General features: G+C 41.6%; 1 protein-coding gene across 1 annotated transcript in view; it reads left to right on the top strand.

Annotated features, from left to right (window-relative positions):
* dzank1 (double zinc ribbon and ankyrin repeat domains 1) overlaps nt 1-19,179 on the top strand; it is an 86,456-nt gene that overhangs the window by 51,522 nt on the left and 15,755 nt on the right. The window contains exons 14-17 of the mRNA XM_080200201.1: nt 4,166-4,269; nt 11,790-11,864; nt 12,804-12,903; nt 14,617-14,711. Coding sequence (XP_080056327.1) covers nt 4,166-4,269; nt 11,790-11,864; nt 12,804-12,903; nt 14,617-14,711 — 374 coding nt within the window. The remainder of the gene's footprint in view (nt 1-4,165; nt 4,270-11,789; nt 11,865-12,803; nt 12,904-14,616; nt 14,712-19,179) is intronic.

Raw genomic sequence — 19,179 nt, 5'->3', positions numbered from 1 at the left:
AGTTTTAGATGTTTACTAAAATGTTGCCTATTGGCTTGATCGGGGGGGGTTAAAAACCCTTATTGTGCATGCTGCTAATCATACAAAATAGTTCTGTGATCTCGTATAAAGGTGCTGACTGATTAATATTTCTGAAAGACTAACTTAATTATAAAATGATTTATAATTATGAATACTATTATGTTATTATAAAATGTTATTATTTTGAAAGAAGAATTTAATTTGTCTTGATTTGAATCGCATGCTGTCCGGCATAATTCGATGTGAAGATGCTTTAAAATAATTGCATTTTTGTGTTTGCATTTCAAACTAATTTCACCTGGATTCAGTTAGTAAAATAATAGCAATAGAGTGAAGTCTTGAACTTAAAAAACAATTTATTAAGAGATCTATTAAAATTTATCCGTACTGCTGATTATTGTCAGAAAAACACCACATTTATCTGAAAGGATAATATTGAAGGTAGTGCTGGTGGATGGACTCTTGTGGCCTTTATTTTTGCACTAATGGCCGGATCATATCTGGGTCAGGAACCCCAGACACACAACCACAGGCCGCCTTTGAACTTTCCAGAAAGTGTCCAATGAGAAACGCATCCCCTGGATTGCCCTCTAATTAGGGGTGGCAGGTGGAATGATGAGTCAGAGTGGCGATTGAACATGTGAGGTTTGAAGAGCCGCCACGAACCTTCACATTGTGCACAGAGCATTGGAGGACTGTCTTCAGAAGCAAATGAAAGGGAGACAGGCTCGGTGGACAACCCTGTTGAGTTGTGAAAGTCTCCTACAGGAGCCATCAGCAACTTCTTCACCAAGACACCATCATTAATAACCACCTCAAGTCATCTGCTCCAGTCATCACAAATGTCTGCCTACAGCTGATCTCAGATTTACCAATCCCCCTTACGGTGCTGTCACTTGTAGATGTCAATGACTTCCTGCTATATATTTGCCTCTTTAAGCTGTTGTGTTGTGCTTGTGACCTGCCCAAATAGCCATTTCAGGTGGAAAGTGTCTCAATTGCCTCTTTAAATATTTTAACTGCCTTCCCGCCAGTGCAGCAGGAAGGCAACAAGACTCCAAGTCAGCCCCTGAGAAAGACAAATTTTCCTGTCCCTCCATACTCCAAATCTGTATTCAACAGCCTGGGAGAATTTCCTCTCAGATGTCAACCATGACTCAGTGGGAGCATTGTTCACACTAAAACCGCAGGTTCTGGGTTCCATCTTTACTCCAAAGCTTTGAGCATCTAATCCAAGCTGATAACTCCCAATAGAGTATTGAGAGGGGCTGTATTATTGGAGGTAATGTACTTTGGGTGAGATGTGAAATTCAAGCACTATCTGCCATCTCAGGTGAATGCTACAGCAGATGAGTACTTGTCAGTGTCCTGGCCAATATTTGCTTTATTTATTATGGTCACGTGTATTAGAATATAGTGAAAAGTATTGTTTCTTACATGACATACGGACAAAGCATACCATTCATTGAATACATAGGGGAGAAGGAAAGACGTGGGTGCAGAATACAGTGTCGCAATCACAGATAGGGCGTCAACAAAAATCAGCTCAATATATGGTAGGTCCATTCAAAAGTGTGATGGCAACAGGGAAGAAGCTGTTCTTGAGTCTTGTATGTGTTCTCAGACTTTTGTATCTTTCTTCCTGACAGAAGAAGGTGGAAGAGAGTATGTCCGGGGTGTGTGGAGTCCTTGATTATATTGGCTGCTTTTCTGATGCTGCAGGCAGTGTAGACAGAGTCAATGGATGGGAGGCTGATTTGCGTAATGGACTGGGCTACATTCACAATTCTTTGTAGTTTCTTGTGGTCTTGGTCAGAGCAGGAGCCATGCCAAGTTGTGATACAACCAGAAAGAATGCTTTCTATGGTGCATCTTTGGAAGTTGATGATAGCAATCTCTCAAACCAACATAAGTTGAAAACAATTCTTCATTCAGATATTTCATTCCTGAGCAGTGTCATTAATCCAGGGGGTCTGTTTGTTTAATTATGAAACTAAACAGTTTTTGAGGACCAATTACACTCTGAATTCAGAGTTTTACCAATTAATTTATTAGTTGAACTTTTAAGCACTCTGGAAGAGGTTGCAGATCCCAGTTGGGTCTGAAATTGTACTGATCATATTACACTTTAAGTTTTCCCTAATATTAATTTACATAATCACAAACAGAAAATCTGCAATGAACCAGCACATCTGGACAATGTAACCTTTTCTGTTTTCAGCGTTCTGTAAAAATATATTCCTTGATGCCTTTATGCAGTTTTATTTAATAAAGCAAAAATGGGCTTTTCAGGGGAAAAACAGCTTTTTGAAGAGTGCCCAGTCTTTCTCTGTCTACACTTCCCACTGCCTTGGCAAAGCAGCCAGCATAATTAAGGACCCCACGCACCCTGGATCATCTTCTGTCAGGAATAAGATACAAAAGTCTGAGGCACATACCAACTGACTCAAGAAGAGCTCCTTCCCTGCTATTGCCAGACTTTTGAATGTCTTGCATTAAGTTGATCTTTCTCTGCAACCTACCTATGATTGTAACATTACATTCTACACTCTCTCGTTTCCTTCTCTATGTACAGTAGGCTTTGTCTGTATAGTGCGCAAGAAACAATACTTGTCACTGTATACTAATACATGTGACAATAATAAATCAAATCAAAATCAAATCACTGAAAATTGCTATAAAGAACAATCCTGAAACATTTAATAGTTTAATTGGTGTACACGTATCAGTTTCATAGTAATTTACATAGTTTTTGATTTGAATTATCTTTGAAAACATGCCAGTGCTCCACGAAAATGAACACAATTCAAAAAACCTTTCAGAACCTATGCAGTTGATGGAATCTTGCAACTTTGACCGAGGGGCTCAGTCAAAGTTGTCTTATTTGAATGAATTGAATATTAAACTTGTGCAATAGATCTCCAAAAACACAACCAGAAGTGCTTTTGGTGTAACTCACCCAGGTTCCCCAATCATTTGCACTGGTTCAGCTGATTTTTCCCAGATTTCTTTGATATAACAAACAGAACATCGAGCCCTAAATTTCCACCTTGCTTATTTTAAATTACTTAAGCAAAATAAAATTACATGATCAGGAACTGACTGCAGTCCAGATTCTAATGATTCACCCTGTTTCATTAGCTCCACAATGTTCCCTTTACAACTATATATAGACATTGACCTCTGTGAAGCCAAAATAATAATAACATAATAGGAGCAAGAGTAGGCCATTCAGCCCTTTGAACCCACTCTGCCATTCACTGAGATCATGGTAGATCTTCTACTTCAACACCATTTTCCTGCATTATGCCCGTACCTCTTGATGTTTTTAATATGTAGAAATCTATCAGTCTTAATCTTAAGCATCCTCAATGACTGATCCTCCAAAACCCTCTGGGGTAGAGAATTCCAAAAATTCACCAACCCCTACTGAAGAAATTCCTTTATATCTCCACCTCTTATTCTGAGGCGATGTCCCCCAGTTCTAGATCCCATCCCAGCCAGGGGCCACATCCTTTTTGTATCTAGTTGAGCCCTGTAAGAATTCTGTATGTCTGAGTGAGATTACGTCTAAACTTCAGAGAATAAAATCTTCTAATCCTCATAGAACAATCCCTTGATCACAGGAATTGTATGGCAAACCTAAATGCACTCCCTCCATGCCAAGTATTTCTTTCTTTGGGTAAGGGGACGAAAACAGCACACAGTGACTCTATATAATTGCAGTAAGACATCTTTACTCCTGTAATCCTCTTGTAATAAAGGCAATTCACAATCAGTTACCTAGTCCCTAAATTCCTCCCCCCCCCCCCCCCCCCCCCAGCAGCTCTATCTCTTTGCTGTTATGATACCCCTTAGAACTTCTGACCAGGCTTATATCTCCTGTGGTTAAGTGCCAGATTTTGCTTGACAATGCTTCTGTGGTGTATCTTGGGACATTTTACGATGTAAAAGATGCTATTTAGATGCAAGCTGATTTTTAAATGTGCAAATATTTTGTTTCTTTTTAAATGTTGACTGTTATTACTAATTTTCAGATCTGCTGCTAAATATTTTGTCAGGTTTATTACTACCAGTTACTACATCCAACTTGGGGAGCAAACCAACGGAGTGGCCATTTCTAACTGCTCTCTTTCCATTGCAGGGTATTGGAGATTGCAGTTAGATCACATCTGTGCACACCTGCGTAGTTACACACAGAACAACACTGAATTCCGGGCCCTTATTGGAGAACCTCAAATGGGAAAGGTAATTGCGTAACTTCATTCTGGGTCTGGAAAAGTTGATTGGAAGGTTACACAAAGATAACAGTTTTGATAATGCCTTTCACTTCTTTGAGAATCATCATGGGATTTCTTACTGACAAAGGGCTCAAATGAAAGACGGAAGGCTGGATTTTATGGCCTCACTCATCCCAAAATCATAAAATCCCACCAAGGTCAACAGACCTTTCCATTGTCTGCACCTTGCCTGCTCCGATTCCCATGGTGGGCAGGGCGGTAAAATTCCAGCCGGAATCTCTAATACCACATTCTGTCAGCACTGTACATAGAACATAGAACATTACAGCGCAGAACAGGCCCTTCGGCCCACGATGTTGCGCCGACCAGTTACAAAAACAATGACCCACTAGCCTATACCAATCCCTTTTCGTCCATAAACCTATCCAGAGATCTCTTAAACGCCCCCAAACTAGACGCATTTACAACTGCAGCAGGCAGGGCATTCCAATCCCTCACCACCCGCTGGGTAAAGAACCTACCCCTGACATCCGTCCTGTAGCTACCCCCCCTTAATTTAAAGCCATGCCCCCTCGTGCTAGCTTTCTCCATCCGAGGAAAAAGGCTATCACTATCCACCCTATCTAAACCTCTAATCATCTTATATGTTTCAATAAGATCCCCTCTTAGCCGCCTTCTTTCCAACGAAAACAACCCTAGATCCCTCAGTCTCTCCTCATAGGACCTCCCCACCATACCAGGCAACATCCTAGTAAACCTCCTCTGCACCCTCTCCAACGCCTCCACATCCTTCTTGTAATGCGGGGACCAGAACTGCACACAGTACTCCAAGTGCGGCCGCACTAGAGTAGTGTACAGTTGCAACATTACACTGCGACTCCTAAATTCAATCCCCCTACCAATAAACGCCAAGACACCGTACGCCTTCTTGACAACCTTATCTACTTGATTCCCAACTTTCAGGGATCTATGTACACACACACCTAGATCCCTCTGTTCATCCACACTATTCAAAGTCCTCCCGTTAGCCCTATACTCGACACATCTGTTGCTCCTACCAAAGTGAATTACCTCACACTTCTCCGCATTAAATTCCATCCGCCACCTCTCGGCCCAGCTCTGCAACCTATCTAAGTCTCCCTGCAGACTATGACACCCTTCCTCACAATCTACCACACCTCCAACTTTGGTGTCATCAGCAAATTTACTAATCCACCCAACTATACCCTCATCCAGATCATTAATAAAAATTACAAACAACAGTGGCCCCAAAACAGATCCCTGAGGCACACCACTCGTAACTGCACTCCATGATGAATATTTACCATCCACCACCACCCTCTGTCTCCTATCTGATAGCCAATTCCTGATCCAACTTCCTAGATTACCCACAATCCCATACATCTGCATTTTCTGCAGAAGCCTACCATGGTGAACCTTATCGAACGCCTTACTAAAATCCATGTATACCACGTCAACTGCCTTACCCCCATCCACCTCTTTGGTCACCTTCTCAAAAAACTCAATAAGGTTAGTAAGGCACGACCTACCTGCTACAAAACCATGCTGACTATTTCTAATCAATTCATTACACTCCAAATAACTATAAATCCTATCCCTAATAATTTTTTCTAAAACCTTGCCCACAACAGAAGTAAGACTCACCGGTCTATAATTCCCGGCAAAGTCTCTGTTCCCCTTCTTAAACAATGGGACAACATTCGCTATCCTCCAAACATCTGCCTGAATTATATGTTCAAGACCTTACAGTGGATTTGAATGCACAACCTTCTCACTCAGTGGTCTCTTGATGGTCCGGATGTGCTTAGTAGAAACTTGATGAAACTTTTTACTTTTATATTTTTAAAGAAATGAATGCTTAAGGTTTATTATTGTCACAAGTAGGCTTACATTAACACTGCAATGAAGTTACTGTGAAAATTACCTAGTTGCCACACTCCGGTGTCTGTTTGGGTACACTGTGGGAGAATTTAGCATGGCCAATGCACCTAACCAGCACATCTTTTAGAATGTGGGAGGAAACCGGGGCACCTGGAGGAAACCCACACAGACACAGGGAGAACATGCAGAGTTTGCACAGACAGTGACCCAAGCCAAGAATTGAACCCTGGTCCCTAGTGTTGCGAGGCAGCAGTGCTAACCACTGTGCCACCATGCTGCATTAAGAGGCTATTGGGTCCACTGCACTTGTATCATGCTGGCTAAAACCAATCTCTGCTCTTTTAGAAACATAGGACTTAAGAGCAGGAGTAGGACATTTGGCCACTCAAACCTGCCCCGCCACTCACTAAGATCATGGCTGATCTGTTTCTGGCCTCAGCTCCACCTTTTTGTCTACTTCACATAACTGTTGACTCCCTGGTCTATCAAAACTCTGTCTAACTCAGCTTTGAATGAAATCAATGAGCCAGCCTCCACGGCTTTCTGGGGAAGAGAATTCCGCACACTCATGAACTCCTGAAAGAAAAAACTCCTTATCTTAGTCTCAAAATATCTCCTATTCTTAAACTGTGTCCCCTGGTTCAGTTTCCCCCACAACTGGAAACATGCTCCCAATATCTACCCTGTCAACTCCCTTCAGGATCTTATGTTTCAGTAAAATAACTCTGGTTTTTCTAAACGCCATTGTATATCGGCCCAACCTGTTCATCCTTTCTCTCTAGATATAAAGCCCCTCATCTCAGGAATGAGTCGAGTGAAACATCTCTGAAATGCTTTTGATGCAGTTCTATCCTTTTTCAAATAAGAAGATCAAAACTGTACATAGTATTCCAGGTGTGGTCTCACCAAAGCCCTGTACAGCTGCAATAAAATTTCCTTACTCTTGTATTCCATTCCCCTTGCAATAAACACCAACATTCCATTTGCCTTCCTAATCACTATCTTTTAGTTAACATACTAACTTTTTGCAATTCATGTACCAGGGCACCCAGATCCTTCTGCACTGCTGAGTTCTGCAATCTCTCCACTTAAGTGGTATACAGATTTTCCACTCTTCCTTTCAGTAGTCAAGTTCACATTTTCCCACATGATTTTTCTCAGTCACTTAATCTCTCAGTGTCCTTTTGCGGATTCTCAACCTCCCCTTGACAACCTACCTGTCTTGGTGTCATTGGCAAATATTAGCATCCAAACATTTGATCCCTTCATCCAAATTGATGATTTGTAAATAGTTGAGGTCCCAACACTGATCCCTGTGGTACTCAACTAGTTACATACAGCTTGTCAACCTGAAAAAGTCCCTAATTAGTGATTCCTGCTAATTAATCAATTAAAATGTTTAATTATTTATCAATTTCTCTGTTGAACAGTGTACACATTCTGCTTCCAGGTAGGTCACTGACAACCTGACAGTCCTTCTTGCAAGGAAAATGTTCCAATCTCTCCCTTCAATTCACTTTACTTAAAATCCTAACTATCTAGTCTTTGGTCCTCTGTTCACCACATAATTCCTAAAGCTTTGATTTGCACAACTGCACCCTCACCATGTCCTAGTCGCCACTAAAATGATTACATTCTCTTACCTGGACATTTTCCTGGTGTGGACTTCACCTCCACTCCCTTAAATCGGAGGGACGCAGTCTTGAACAAATATCGTAGCCAGTCAGCTGGTTTAGCCATTCACTGCCAGACCTGGCTGGACCACATAAAGCACTGTCAGATCCTGCCCTCTCGTTTGCAATATTTCATTGATGATAATGGTGATCTCACTGGAAACTTCAAAATACTTGAAGGACAATGTAGGACACAATCCAGAACAATGTAGGACACAATCCAGAACAATTTAGGACACAATCCAGAACAATCTAGGACACAATCCAGAACAATCTAGGACACAATCCAGAACAATGTAGGACACAATCCAGAACAATCTAGGACACAATCCAGAACAATCTAGGACACAATCCAGAACAATCTAGGACACAACTACAAAATAAAGAGAATATCACTTTGTACCAAGATGAGGAAAAATTTCCTTACACAGAGGGTTGTGAATCTTTGGAATTCTCTAACCCAGAGGGCTGCAGAAGCTCAATCATTAAGTATGCTTAAGGTAGAGATTGATAGATTTCTGATTAATAATGATTTTATTTAAGTTTCAGAGTTTATTTATTAGTGTCACAAGTAGGCTTACATTAACACTACAATGAAGTTACTGTGAAAATCCTCTAGTCGCCACACTCTGGCGCCTGGTCAGGTACACTGAGGGGGAATTTAGCATGGCCAATGCATCTAATCAGCACAAAAATCCACACAGACACAGGGAGAATGTGCAGACTCTGCGCAGACAGCAGCCCAAGCCGGGAATTGAACCCAGGTCCATGGCATTGTGAGGCAGCAGTGCTAACCACTGTATCACTGTGCTGTTCCAATGTGAAGAATTATGGGGATGGTGTTAGTGAAAGCATTGAAGTATCTAATCAGCCATGACCGTATTGAATGGTGGAGCAGGCTTGATGGGCTGAATGGCCTACTCCTGTTCCTATATTCCTACTCATTATTCCACAATCATCCTGAATGCAAAGATAATCCTCAGCTTATCTTTTCTATTGCAAACCGCCTTCTTAAACCCTTTTCCCATCTCCTCACCACCAACAATAGTTATAGGGAGATCATGATCTTCTTTGTTAATAAGATTGAGACAACCCAATCAGCTGTAAGCCTCCCTTCCACTAGCTCACCTGACCAACTTCTTCTAAAGTTACCCACTGCCCTAGCCCTGCAACCGCATCTTTCTCTAGTTTTTCTCCTATTTCTCTTCATGCTCTCTCCAAACTCATTTTGTCCATGAGACCAACCACCTGTTCCCTCAACTCTATTCCTACGAAAATGCTAAACATGCAACTTCCCTTCCTGTTCCCCATGTTAGCCAATATCATTAACAGTTCACTCTTTTGTTGTCCCTCTTTCCTTTAAATCTTCCATTGCCATCTCTCTCCTCAAAAAAACTGATCCTTGACCCACCATCCTTACAAACTACTGCCCAATTTCCAACCTCCCTTTCCTCTCCAGTTTCTTGAACATCTTGTTGCCTCCCACGTTTACCAGAACTTAGAATCATAGAATCCTACAGTGCAGAAGGAGGCCATTCAGCCCTTTGAGCCTGACAGACAACAATTCCACCCAGGCCCTATCCCTGTAACTGCAGGAATTTACATTGCCAATCCCCTGACACCAAGTTGCATTTAGCATAGCCAATCAACCTAACGCGCACATCTTTGGACTGTGCGAGGAAACCCAGAGCACCCAGAAGAAACCCATGGGGAGAACATGCAGACTGCACAGGCAGTCACTCAAGGCTGGAACTGAACCCAGGTTCCTGGCACTGTGAGGCAGCAGTGTCGCTACTTATATTTGGTTCCCTGTAATCAGTGCACTGAAACCACTCTTATTGGAGTCACAAATGACACCTTTGAACATAAGAACATAAGAAATAGAAGCAGGAGTAGGCCATCTAGCCCTTCAAGCCTGCCCTGCCATTCAACAAGATCATGGCTGATCTGAAGTGGATCAGTTCTGCTTTCCCGCTTTCTCCCCATAACCCTTAATTCCCTTGTCTATCAGAAACCTATCTACCCGTGACTTAAATATATTCAGTGAGGTAGCCTCCACCACTTCAACGGGCAGAGAATTCCAGAGATTCACCACCCTTTGAGCAAAGAAGTTCCTTCTCAACTCCGATCTAAACTGCCCCCACCCCTTATTTTGAGGCTGTGCCCTCTAGTTCTGCTATCCTTTCTAAGTGGGAAGAAGCTCTCTACCTCTACCCTATCCATCCCCTTCATTATCTTATATCTCTCTATAAGAACGCCCCTCAGCCTTCTAAACGCCAACGAGTACGGACCCAGTCTATTCAATCTCTCCACTTAGGCTAACCCCCTCATCTCCAGTATCAGTCTAGTGAATCTTCTCTGCACTCCCTCCAAGGCCAATATATCCTTCTGCAAATGCAGCGACCAAAACTGCACACAGTACTCCAGTTGCGGCCTCACCAGTACCCTGTACAGTTGCAGCAAGACCTCCCTACTTTTATATTCTATTCCCCTTGCTATAAAGGCCAGCATCCCATTCGCCTTCTTGATCACCTGCTGCACCTGCAGACTGGGTTTTTGCGATTCGTGCACAAGGACCCCCAGGTCCCTCTGCACTGTAGCATGCTGCAGCTTTTCACCTTTCATATAATAATCCCGCCTATTATTTCTGCCAAAGTGGATAACCTCACACTTGCTAACATTATACTCCATCTGCCAGGTCCTCGCCCACTCGCTCAGCCTATTCAGATCTCTCTGCAGACTTTTCACACCTTTCACGCAATTTGCTTTTCCACTCATCTTCGTGTCATCAGCAACTTTCATTACCCTACACTCAGCCCCCTCCTCCAGATCATCTATGTAAACGGTAAACAGTTGAGGCCTCAGCACCGATCCCTGTGGCACTCTACTAGTCACCAACTGCCAATCAGAATAGCACCCATTGATTCCAATTCTCTGCTTCCTGTTAGATAACCAATCCTCTATCCACACTAACACCTTACCCCTAGCTCTGTGCACCCTAACCTATTGCAGCAACCTTTTGTGAGGCACCTTATCAAACGCCTTTTGGAAATCTAAAAATACCACATCCACCAGTTCCCCTCTGTCTACCACACTAGTCACATCCTCATAGAAATCCAATAAATTCATTAAACATGACTTCCCCTTAACGAATCCGTGCTGCGTTTGCTTGATCAAACCGTTCTTTTCTAGGTGCCTCGCTATTTCTTCTTTGATGACGGATTCAAGCATTTTTCCAACTATAGATGTTAAACTAACAGGCCTATAATTCCCTGCCTTTTGTCTGCTACCTTTTTTAAACAGCGGTGTAACATTAGCCATTTTCCAATCTTCTGGCACTTGCCTAGAGTCCAGCGAATTTTGATAAATAATTACTGAGGCATTTATTTAGCATCTTCCACTACCTCAGGATACTTTAGTTAGTTCAATGCTTTTCTTTAAGTGTGGTTACTGTTGTAGTGCGGGGAAAGCAACAGCCACTGTGCGCAGAGTGAGGTCTACCAAAGAGTGGCATGAAAATGCGTAGTTAATCTTTTTCAATGATTGGCTGAGAAATATTTGTCTGAACATCAGGGAGAACACTTTGCTCTTCTTCAAAATAGTGCCATTGAATGTTTTTCTCTGACCTGAGATGCCAGATAGCACTTCAGTCTAAAAAATCTCATGGCAAAGACAACACTCCGTCAGTGCAAAACTCCCTCTGTACTGCACTGGAGTGTGAACTGCGATGCTGCCAATGCGGCTCATAACCTCCTGACTCAGAGGCAAGATAGATACCAACCGAGCAACAGCTGATTCTCTAAACTAATGATTCTTTCATTTGATTTTTATCCTTTCATGGAGATGCAGACATCACTGGCAAGGCCAGTATGTGCTGCCCATCCCTAACCTAAAGAGAGATTAATTTGTTTCATTGTGTAGGATTAATTGGCCTATTCTTTTGTCCTGGCAGATCATCTCGGCTACGGTCCATGAAGATGGATACGAGCTCAGTCTCCGATTGAACTTTGTTCTTGCAGGAAACAAGGTCTGTTTGCCCTAAATGAAGATGATTATCTGCTGGTTATGAGGTGCTACAAAGGCCTTCAGTGCTGTTGTTTCTGATTGCTCTCGTCGGTATCAAATCAGTTGAAACATTTAGAATGACCGAGATTTTTTTAAAAATTATAGGTTGTAATCATTTTTTAAATGAGGCTTAGTGATCAAAACTGAAATTTACTGCCTATATCACAATTCCCAAAATTTGGAACACCTCGCCCGTCACAATTCCCAGTGTGTGAAATACCTCCCTGTTGCATTCCCATAGTTTCACAGCTGCAGCTTCTTGCAGCTGTTCCAGCTGCTGGCCAGGCAGTCTGCATGAACAGTTGATGGCACTGATTCACTTTAGATGAAATCCTAAACCACCCCCCCTCTGCAATCAAGAGGGCCTACATGTCCCCACCCATTCCAGTTTCATCATCTGCCACCAAGTCCCGCACACTCTTTCTGACTTGCTCCTAATCATAAAACCTTGTTTCCAACTGTTTCTAGCACTGTAATATCCTCAGGGGGAAAAAACAAGATGAGAGATTCTTACACTGATAGCTGGGAGGGATGGAGAAAGGTCCAAAAGTGGGTGTTGCTAGTTGTGAATTGAATTGATGGTTTCCCCCAAGCAGTTTGAATCTATTGTTTCTTTACAGAAACTGTTTTTCTTCAGGGTAAATTGAATATTAATCATGTGTTACACATTCATTATGGAAGACTGGAACTGCAAATGAATCCATTGCAATGATGAATATTTAGCAAAGTAACAACATTTGTTCAATAAAGTTGAGCAAACATATTCAAAGCCCTTCAAAAGTCTACATTTAACTATGGACTTGGAGGAAGGTTGATTTTATTGACCTTGGTCGAGTTGTCTTTGTTGCAATGAGAAGTCACATGTTCAATGCACCTCTGCATTTTGGTTTCACCCTGACAGAATATACTAACTGGAAAGTCGGCAAAGCTTTCTGAGAACAACTTCCTCAGTAGTGTGACTGAAGGGGGAGAGGGTTACCACGGCAGCCTGACCAGTTTGGGTAAGTTCCAATGGTGCAGCATGGATTTGATGGAATGGGTGGCAGGCAGTGATATTTAGAAGACAAACTTCCTTCTGTTTGAAAATGTCATTGAGAATAAAGTCGGTGTAAGATCATCCTGTTTGTGCTTTGTTGCTAAAAATATCAGCAGGAGGAATGTGTACCAGTCAGAAGTGCCAGCGCAGAAACCAGTTCCACCTTGACAACATGAGAAAGTGCCTCTTTTTTAAAACCAAATTCCAGAATTTCTCAACTATTAAACAATCAATTTGTGTCGTGGATTGCAATGTATTCCAACTGTATCTACAATATTGTTCATTAAAAAAGAGACCGGGTAGAATGACTACAAAGATGTGGGAAACCAATTACAATGCAAAGTTAATTCTTTGTTCCCCTCCCCACCCTTTTTTTGTTGCTTTTAGTACCTGAGCAGTAATTCGGCCACATAGATTGCTTTATTCCTCCGCAGCTCCTAGTCTGTCATCGTTTAGAAAATATCCTAATAATTCCAAAGTGAATGGTCTCACACTACTCCAGCCTCATCTGCCCTCAGTTAATCTAGAAATGGCCCTTTGCAGCATCCAATTTGCAACATTTACTATGGCCTTTCATTTGCCAACTCGGATATCCAACTCTCTATTCCTTCATCCAAGTCATCATGATCCTTAGTCCATACTCTCATTCCCAACTAATTGCCAAGCCAAGTTATAAAGTTACTTCCAATTTTGTGTGCTTTAATTTTGATTATCTCTCACCTGGAACTGTACCAAATTCCTTCTGAAAGTTCATAAAGACAACATCAACGGACACTCCCCTATCCAGCATACTCAAAGCCTCCTAAAAATATTCAACTTGATGAACCAGCCTTTCACAAATCCATGCTGACTCTCTCCTATCAGCTCATCACTGTCTGTCCCTGATGATAGATTTTCATAACTTCCTCACTGATGTTAAACTGTCTGATCTCTAGTGATCTAATCTCTCCCAACTTCTTCTTAAAAAATGAAGTGGTATTTGTAATTTAGTTTCATGCTAGAACAGAGGATAACCTGCTTGGGTGTTTTGCTCTTTATATCTTTGAGGAAGGGAGAATATCAGACTACATGGGAACTCTGAACCAAACTAGCTTGTCCCTTTTTCAGGTATCACAAGAGAGTTTTGGATAAGGAAGGCCATTTGGCCCATCTTAATTCATTCATCTATCCTAATGCCCTGCCATTGCTTTATCAAATTATAATCTATGCCTCTACCCTATCAAAAGTTTTTCCATATGATCACTCTTTTGGGAGAAGAAGTGACTGATAGCTGTTCTAAAATGAATTTTTACTGTTTCAATGCTATATCTTACTCCTGCAATTTAATATAAAAGTGAATCTTGTGGCCCACCATCCCCTTCCATCCGCTTTATTTAAAAATATAAAATTATTGTGTCCAGATTCCGGGGGGAATGAGCAGCAGATACGTTTTAGACGCAGCAGGGTAAGGCTCAAGTTTTGTAGGTCTTTTGGAAAATGAACTCCAAATTTTGGCAGGTTTTGTAATGTAGAGAATTCAGATACCGATTCAGCATAATGAGATGAATTGGCATCCTGTGACACCAATAAACACAAGGCCATTTGATACTAAACTGCTGGCATTGCTAAAAGGGTTAGCTGTGATGGAGTCTGATATGACAGTGATGGTCATCCTTCCCTGCCATGATTGTGTGTGCAGCCAGTGAGTGTCATGCAGCCGAAGGAGACACCAGCAGGAAATCCAGAAAATCAAGGAGGAAAAGACAAGTGACAACAAAGGAAGCCAGACTGCCGGTTAGTATTCCTTATAACATCCTTTAAATACTTTGCAATGCTGACACCAGCCTGTGAGGAATACTTGCTCTTGATTTTATTCCCTTTTAATTTGTCTAATTAGATATACCAAAAAAGTACACAAAGAGGTTCCAATCTTGACCATGTCACATACTGAAGCTACTCCTTTGCCTTAAAGTTTTAAAGTCTAAAGTTTATTCATTGGTGTCAAAAGTAGGCTTACATTAACATTGCAATGAGGTTACTGTGAAAATCCCCTAGTCACCACACTCCGGTGTCTGTTCAGGTACACTGAGGGAGAATTTAGCGTGGCCAATGCACCTAACCAGCACATCTTTGGACTGTGGGAGGAAACTGGAGCACCAGCAGGAAACCCATTCAGACACGGGGAGAATGTGCAGACTCCACACAGTGACCCAAGCGGGGAATTGAACCCAGGTCCTTGGCGATGTGAAGCACAGTAAAAAGTCTGACAACACCAGGTTTTAGTCCAACCTACTTATTTGATAATATACTCGCAAGCTTTCGGGTTAGCCCCTTCGTCAGGCGAATGGAGAGTTCTGGCCTCAGACAGAGCATATAAAGCACAGACAGTTTAGAGATTACTGATTAGAATGCGAATGAAGCAGCAGTGCTAACCACTGTGCCACCTTAATATCCTCATCTAAGAAAAATCTATTCATCTCAGTTTTAAAACCTAAACTGGACCTGGGCATTTGGAAGAGTGAGTTCCCAATTTCTACTACCCCTTGCGTGAAAGCCTACTTTCTGTCTTCAGCTCTGTACAAACTTTTGCTCTGGATTTCTCCACCAGAAGAACTTGTAATCTCGTAATTCCTCTGCACCCTATCAAATTCCTTCCTCATTTCCAATTTTCTAAACTCAGAAGGATACAAGTCAAGTTAATTCAGCCTGACCTCACAATTTAATCTTGTTAGTTCACATACCATTTAAGCTGAAATAAAAGTGAAACACTGCGGATGCTGGAAATCTGAAATAAAAGCAAAAAATGCTGGATAAACTCAGCATGTCTGGCAGCATCTGTGGAGAGAGACGGAGTTGATATTTCGAGTTTGTATGACTCTTCTTTAGATCTCTATTTCTATATCATTTAAGCTGAATCTTCCAAGGTCAACCCTGAATTAAATGCAGTTTTGCTAATGGGGTCTGACCAATGCGATGTGGAACTGAAGACCACTTCCTCCTTTTGAATTCCAAACTTCTGGAGGTAAAGTCTTCAGCCCCAGTTTCTGCCCCTCAGAGTCCTCACTGCAGTAATCTGCAGTAGGTTTCTGCCCAGACATATCACCTTTATATGTGATATTGTGGGCTTATAATAACATTAAAGGTTGAGTTGGTAGAAGGCGTGAATAACGCGGAAGGATGTTTTCAACAAGCAGCTATCTCAGATTGTAAGAAATCTTAGAAGCAACAGGTAAACAATCAGCAACTTACATTTATAAAGTGCTTTAAACAGTTTAACATTTTCAAGGTATTTAACAGGAGCATAATCAGACAAGGCAACTGAATACATGCTGAATTTGCGTGGAGCAGAGTATTAGAGCAGTCTTCTCATCAAATTCAGCACAGGGTACTGGGAAGAAACCCTTTGCCACTGCTTCAGTCATTCAGATCCAGTTTCTGTACGGTTTCAGATAAACCCAGTGTCTACATTCATATTTCATGAGCCAAGCTCATTTTCACTGCAGACTGGCTGCACGAAGCAGATGGAGGAATTGAAATAGCTGCCTGGACTCTTTAACCTCCTCCTGTACACTCAGCGTTCTGTTTCCTATCTCATCTGGCACAGAGAGAAAAATTAAAGCTAAAAAAAATTCAAAAAAGAAAAACAATGCGAGATGAATGCCATTTTTCTTTCAACACTTGTTTTCTTGTCACATTTCTCTCTGCAAGACAGCAGCAGCTGAGTATTGTAATAGCTGCTGCAGGATAGGGCTTGTGACAAGGCAGTGGAAGTAGTTACTTGAAGTATTTGGCATTTTGAGTCGCTAATTCTGAAGCCATTCAAAGTACAATATTATTCTCTTGACGTGGCAATATCATTTGGAGGGACAGTTGTACCCATACAATTCTTGACTTGTAGGCTGCTGACAGCCGAACCTAGAAATTGGTCCCTCTTCTGGCACTCTTTAAACTACGAAGGCCCTAATACGATGGGCAAGAAGAATACACATGTCCAATCTGAAATCCACTGACATTGTTGAGACAAACCCCGTTCTTTGCCAACCCCTGAGTTAAAGGTTGTCTTGTCCTGAGGGAGAGCAGTCCGAGCAATCACCTGTATCAAAGAAAGTAGGTAAACTTACCCAAAGGTGGAGCTGAAAAGAGTCAATTACTGCCAACTTCTAGCCCAGTCCTCCTCCTGGTCTACCATGATGCCTAGTTCATGCCTCCATTCCGATTCTTGACTCAGGCCCTGACCTAACCCTCATTTTGATTTCAGGCCTTGACCTATAGAATGTTTACAGCAAAGGTGGCTTTTTGTTCTGTTGAGTTTGTGCCAGCTCTTTGCAAAAGCAGCTTGACTAGACCCAACCCACCATTCCTACGTCTTAACTCTACAAACCTTGTCCCTTTAAATTCGCTTCTGAAAGTTGACTGAATCTGCTTCCTTTCAGACAGTGTCTTCCACATTCTAACCACTTAACGTATGGAACAGCTTGTCCTCATATTGCCTTTGATTCTTTTGCCAATCATCTTAAATCTTAACCCTTCTGCCAATGGGAACAATATCTCTCTATTGAGACTCTCATGATTTTGAACATCTCTATCAAATTTTCTCTCAACCTTCTCTAAGGAGAACAGCCCCAGATTCTACCGATCTATTAACGTAACTGAAGTTCCTCATCGCTGGAACCATTCTCGCAGATTTTCTCTGCAACCTCTCTAAAGTCTTCACATCCTTTCTAAAATGTAGTGCCCTAAATTTAACACAGCACTCCAGGGGAGGCGGACCAGTGTTTTACAAAGATTCATCATAACCTCCTTGCTTTTCTACTCTATACCTCTTTTTATAAAACCTAGGATTCTCTACTACATCTTTGTAATGGTTTTCTGAACCTGTCCTGCTATCTTTAACAATTTGTACCTGCCAAGTCTCTCTAAATCCTGCGAACCCTTTAGAACTATACCCTTTAGTATAATAAATTACTGTGGATATTGGAATCTGAAACCAAAAGAGAAAATGCTGAAAAATCTCAGCAGTTCTGGTAGCATCTGTAAGGTGAGAAAAGAGCTGACGTTTCAAGTCAGCTCTTTTTTCTCCTTACAGATGCTGCTAGACCTGCTGACATTTTTCAGCATTTTCTTTTTTGGTCCCTTTAGTATAATGCATTTCTTTGCAGTTAACGTCATCGGACAGGTGCCCACCCATTCCACCTCTGTCCCCTTTAAGTCTATACTGTCCTTACCACAGATCACTATGCTTCCAAGTTTTATGTTATCTGCAAATGTGCCCTATATACCAAACTCTAGGATATTAATAAATATTCAGAAAAGTAGTGGTGCGGATATCAACAGCATAGTATATCCTCCACCAGTCTGAAAAACAACCACCCACCACTACTCTCTGCTTCCTGTAATTCAACAAAGTATGTATCTGTGCTGCCAATGCCCTTTTTAGCAAGCCTTTCATGTGGCACTTCATCAGATATCTTTTGGAAGTCCATATACACCTCATCAACCACTTTTACCCTTAGACTTCTGTTTTACCTCATCAGAAAACTCAATCAAATTGGATAAACATTTGTCTTTAACAAATCCGTTCTGGATTTCTTTAATTAGTCTATACATCCAAGTGATTGTTAATTTTGTCCCATATTATCATTTCTGAAAAGCTGAAGTTTCCAAATAGCAGGATTGTAATTTCTGGGTTATGGGGAGTGGATGACAAAGTTGAGAAAACAGCCATTATTTTGCTGAATGGTGGAGCAGGCTCAAAGGACATCCCAAGTCCTATGTTCCTATGGGTGTTACACGTTCAATTCTCTGATCGTCTGGTACCGCCTGTCTATTGAAGGAGGATTGGAAGATTATAATAGGAATCTCTGCATTTCCCACCCTTACTTCCCTCAGCATCTTTGGGTGCATTCCATCCAATGCTGATGACTTTAAATACAGCCAATATTTTTAATATCTTCTTTAGCAATTTTTCATTGTGACTTTGGCAGCAGTTTCTTCTTTTATAAAGCCAGTGCAAGATATTTAGTATCTCAACCTTTCCCTTTGTCTCCATGCATACATTTCCTATTTGATCCCCCAATTGGCTTCATTCATCCTATTGCTACATTTTATGTCGACAGTTAACTTTTGCATTCCTTTTCACATTAGCTGTCAGCTTCTTTTCATGCTCCCTCTTTGCCCTGCCACTGTGAACTTTCTAACTTCAGCCTAGTTTTCACTTTTACTATCAAACTGACATCTGTAATGCACAAAACTTCACTGCTTC

The sequence above is a fragment of the Carcharhinus amblyrhynchos genome, chromosome 12, assembly GCF_965287045.1.
Source record: "Carcharhinus amblyrhynchos chromosome 12, sCarAmb.v2.hapA, whole genome shotgun sequence".
In the NCBI taxonomy this organism is placed as follows: Eukaryota; Metazoa; Chordata; class Chondrichthyes; order Carcharhiniformes; family Carcharhinidae; genus Carcharhinus; species Carcharhinus amblyrhynchos.
This window is presented reverse-complemented; position numbering and strand designations above follow the sequence as displayed.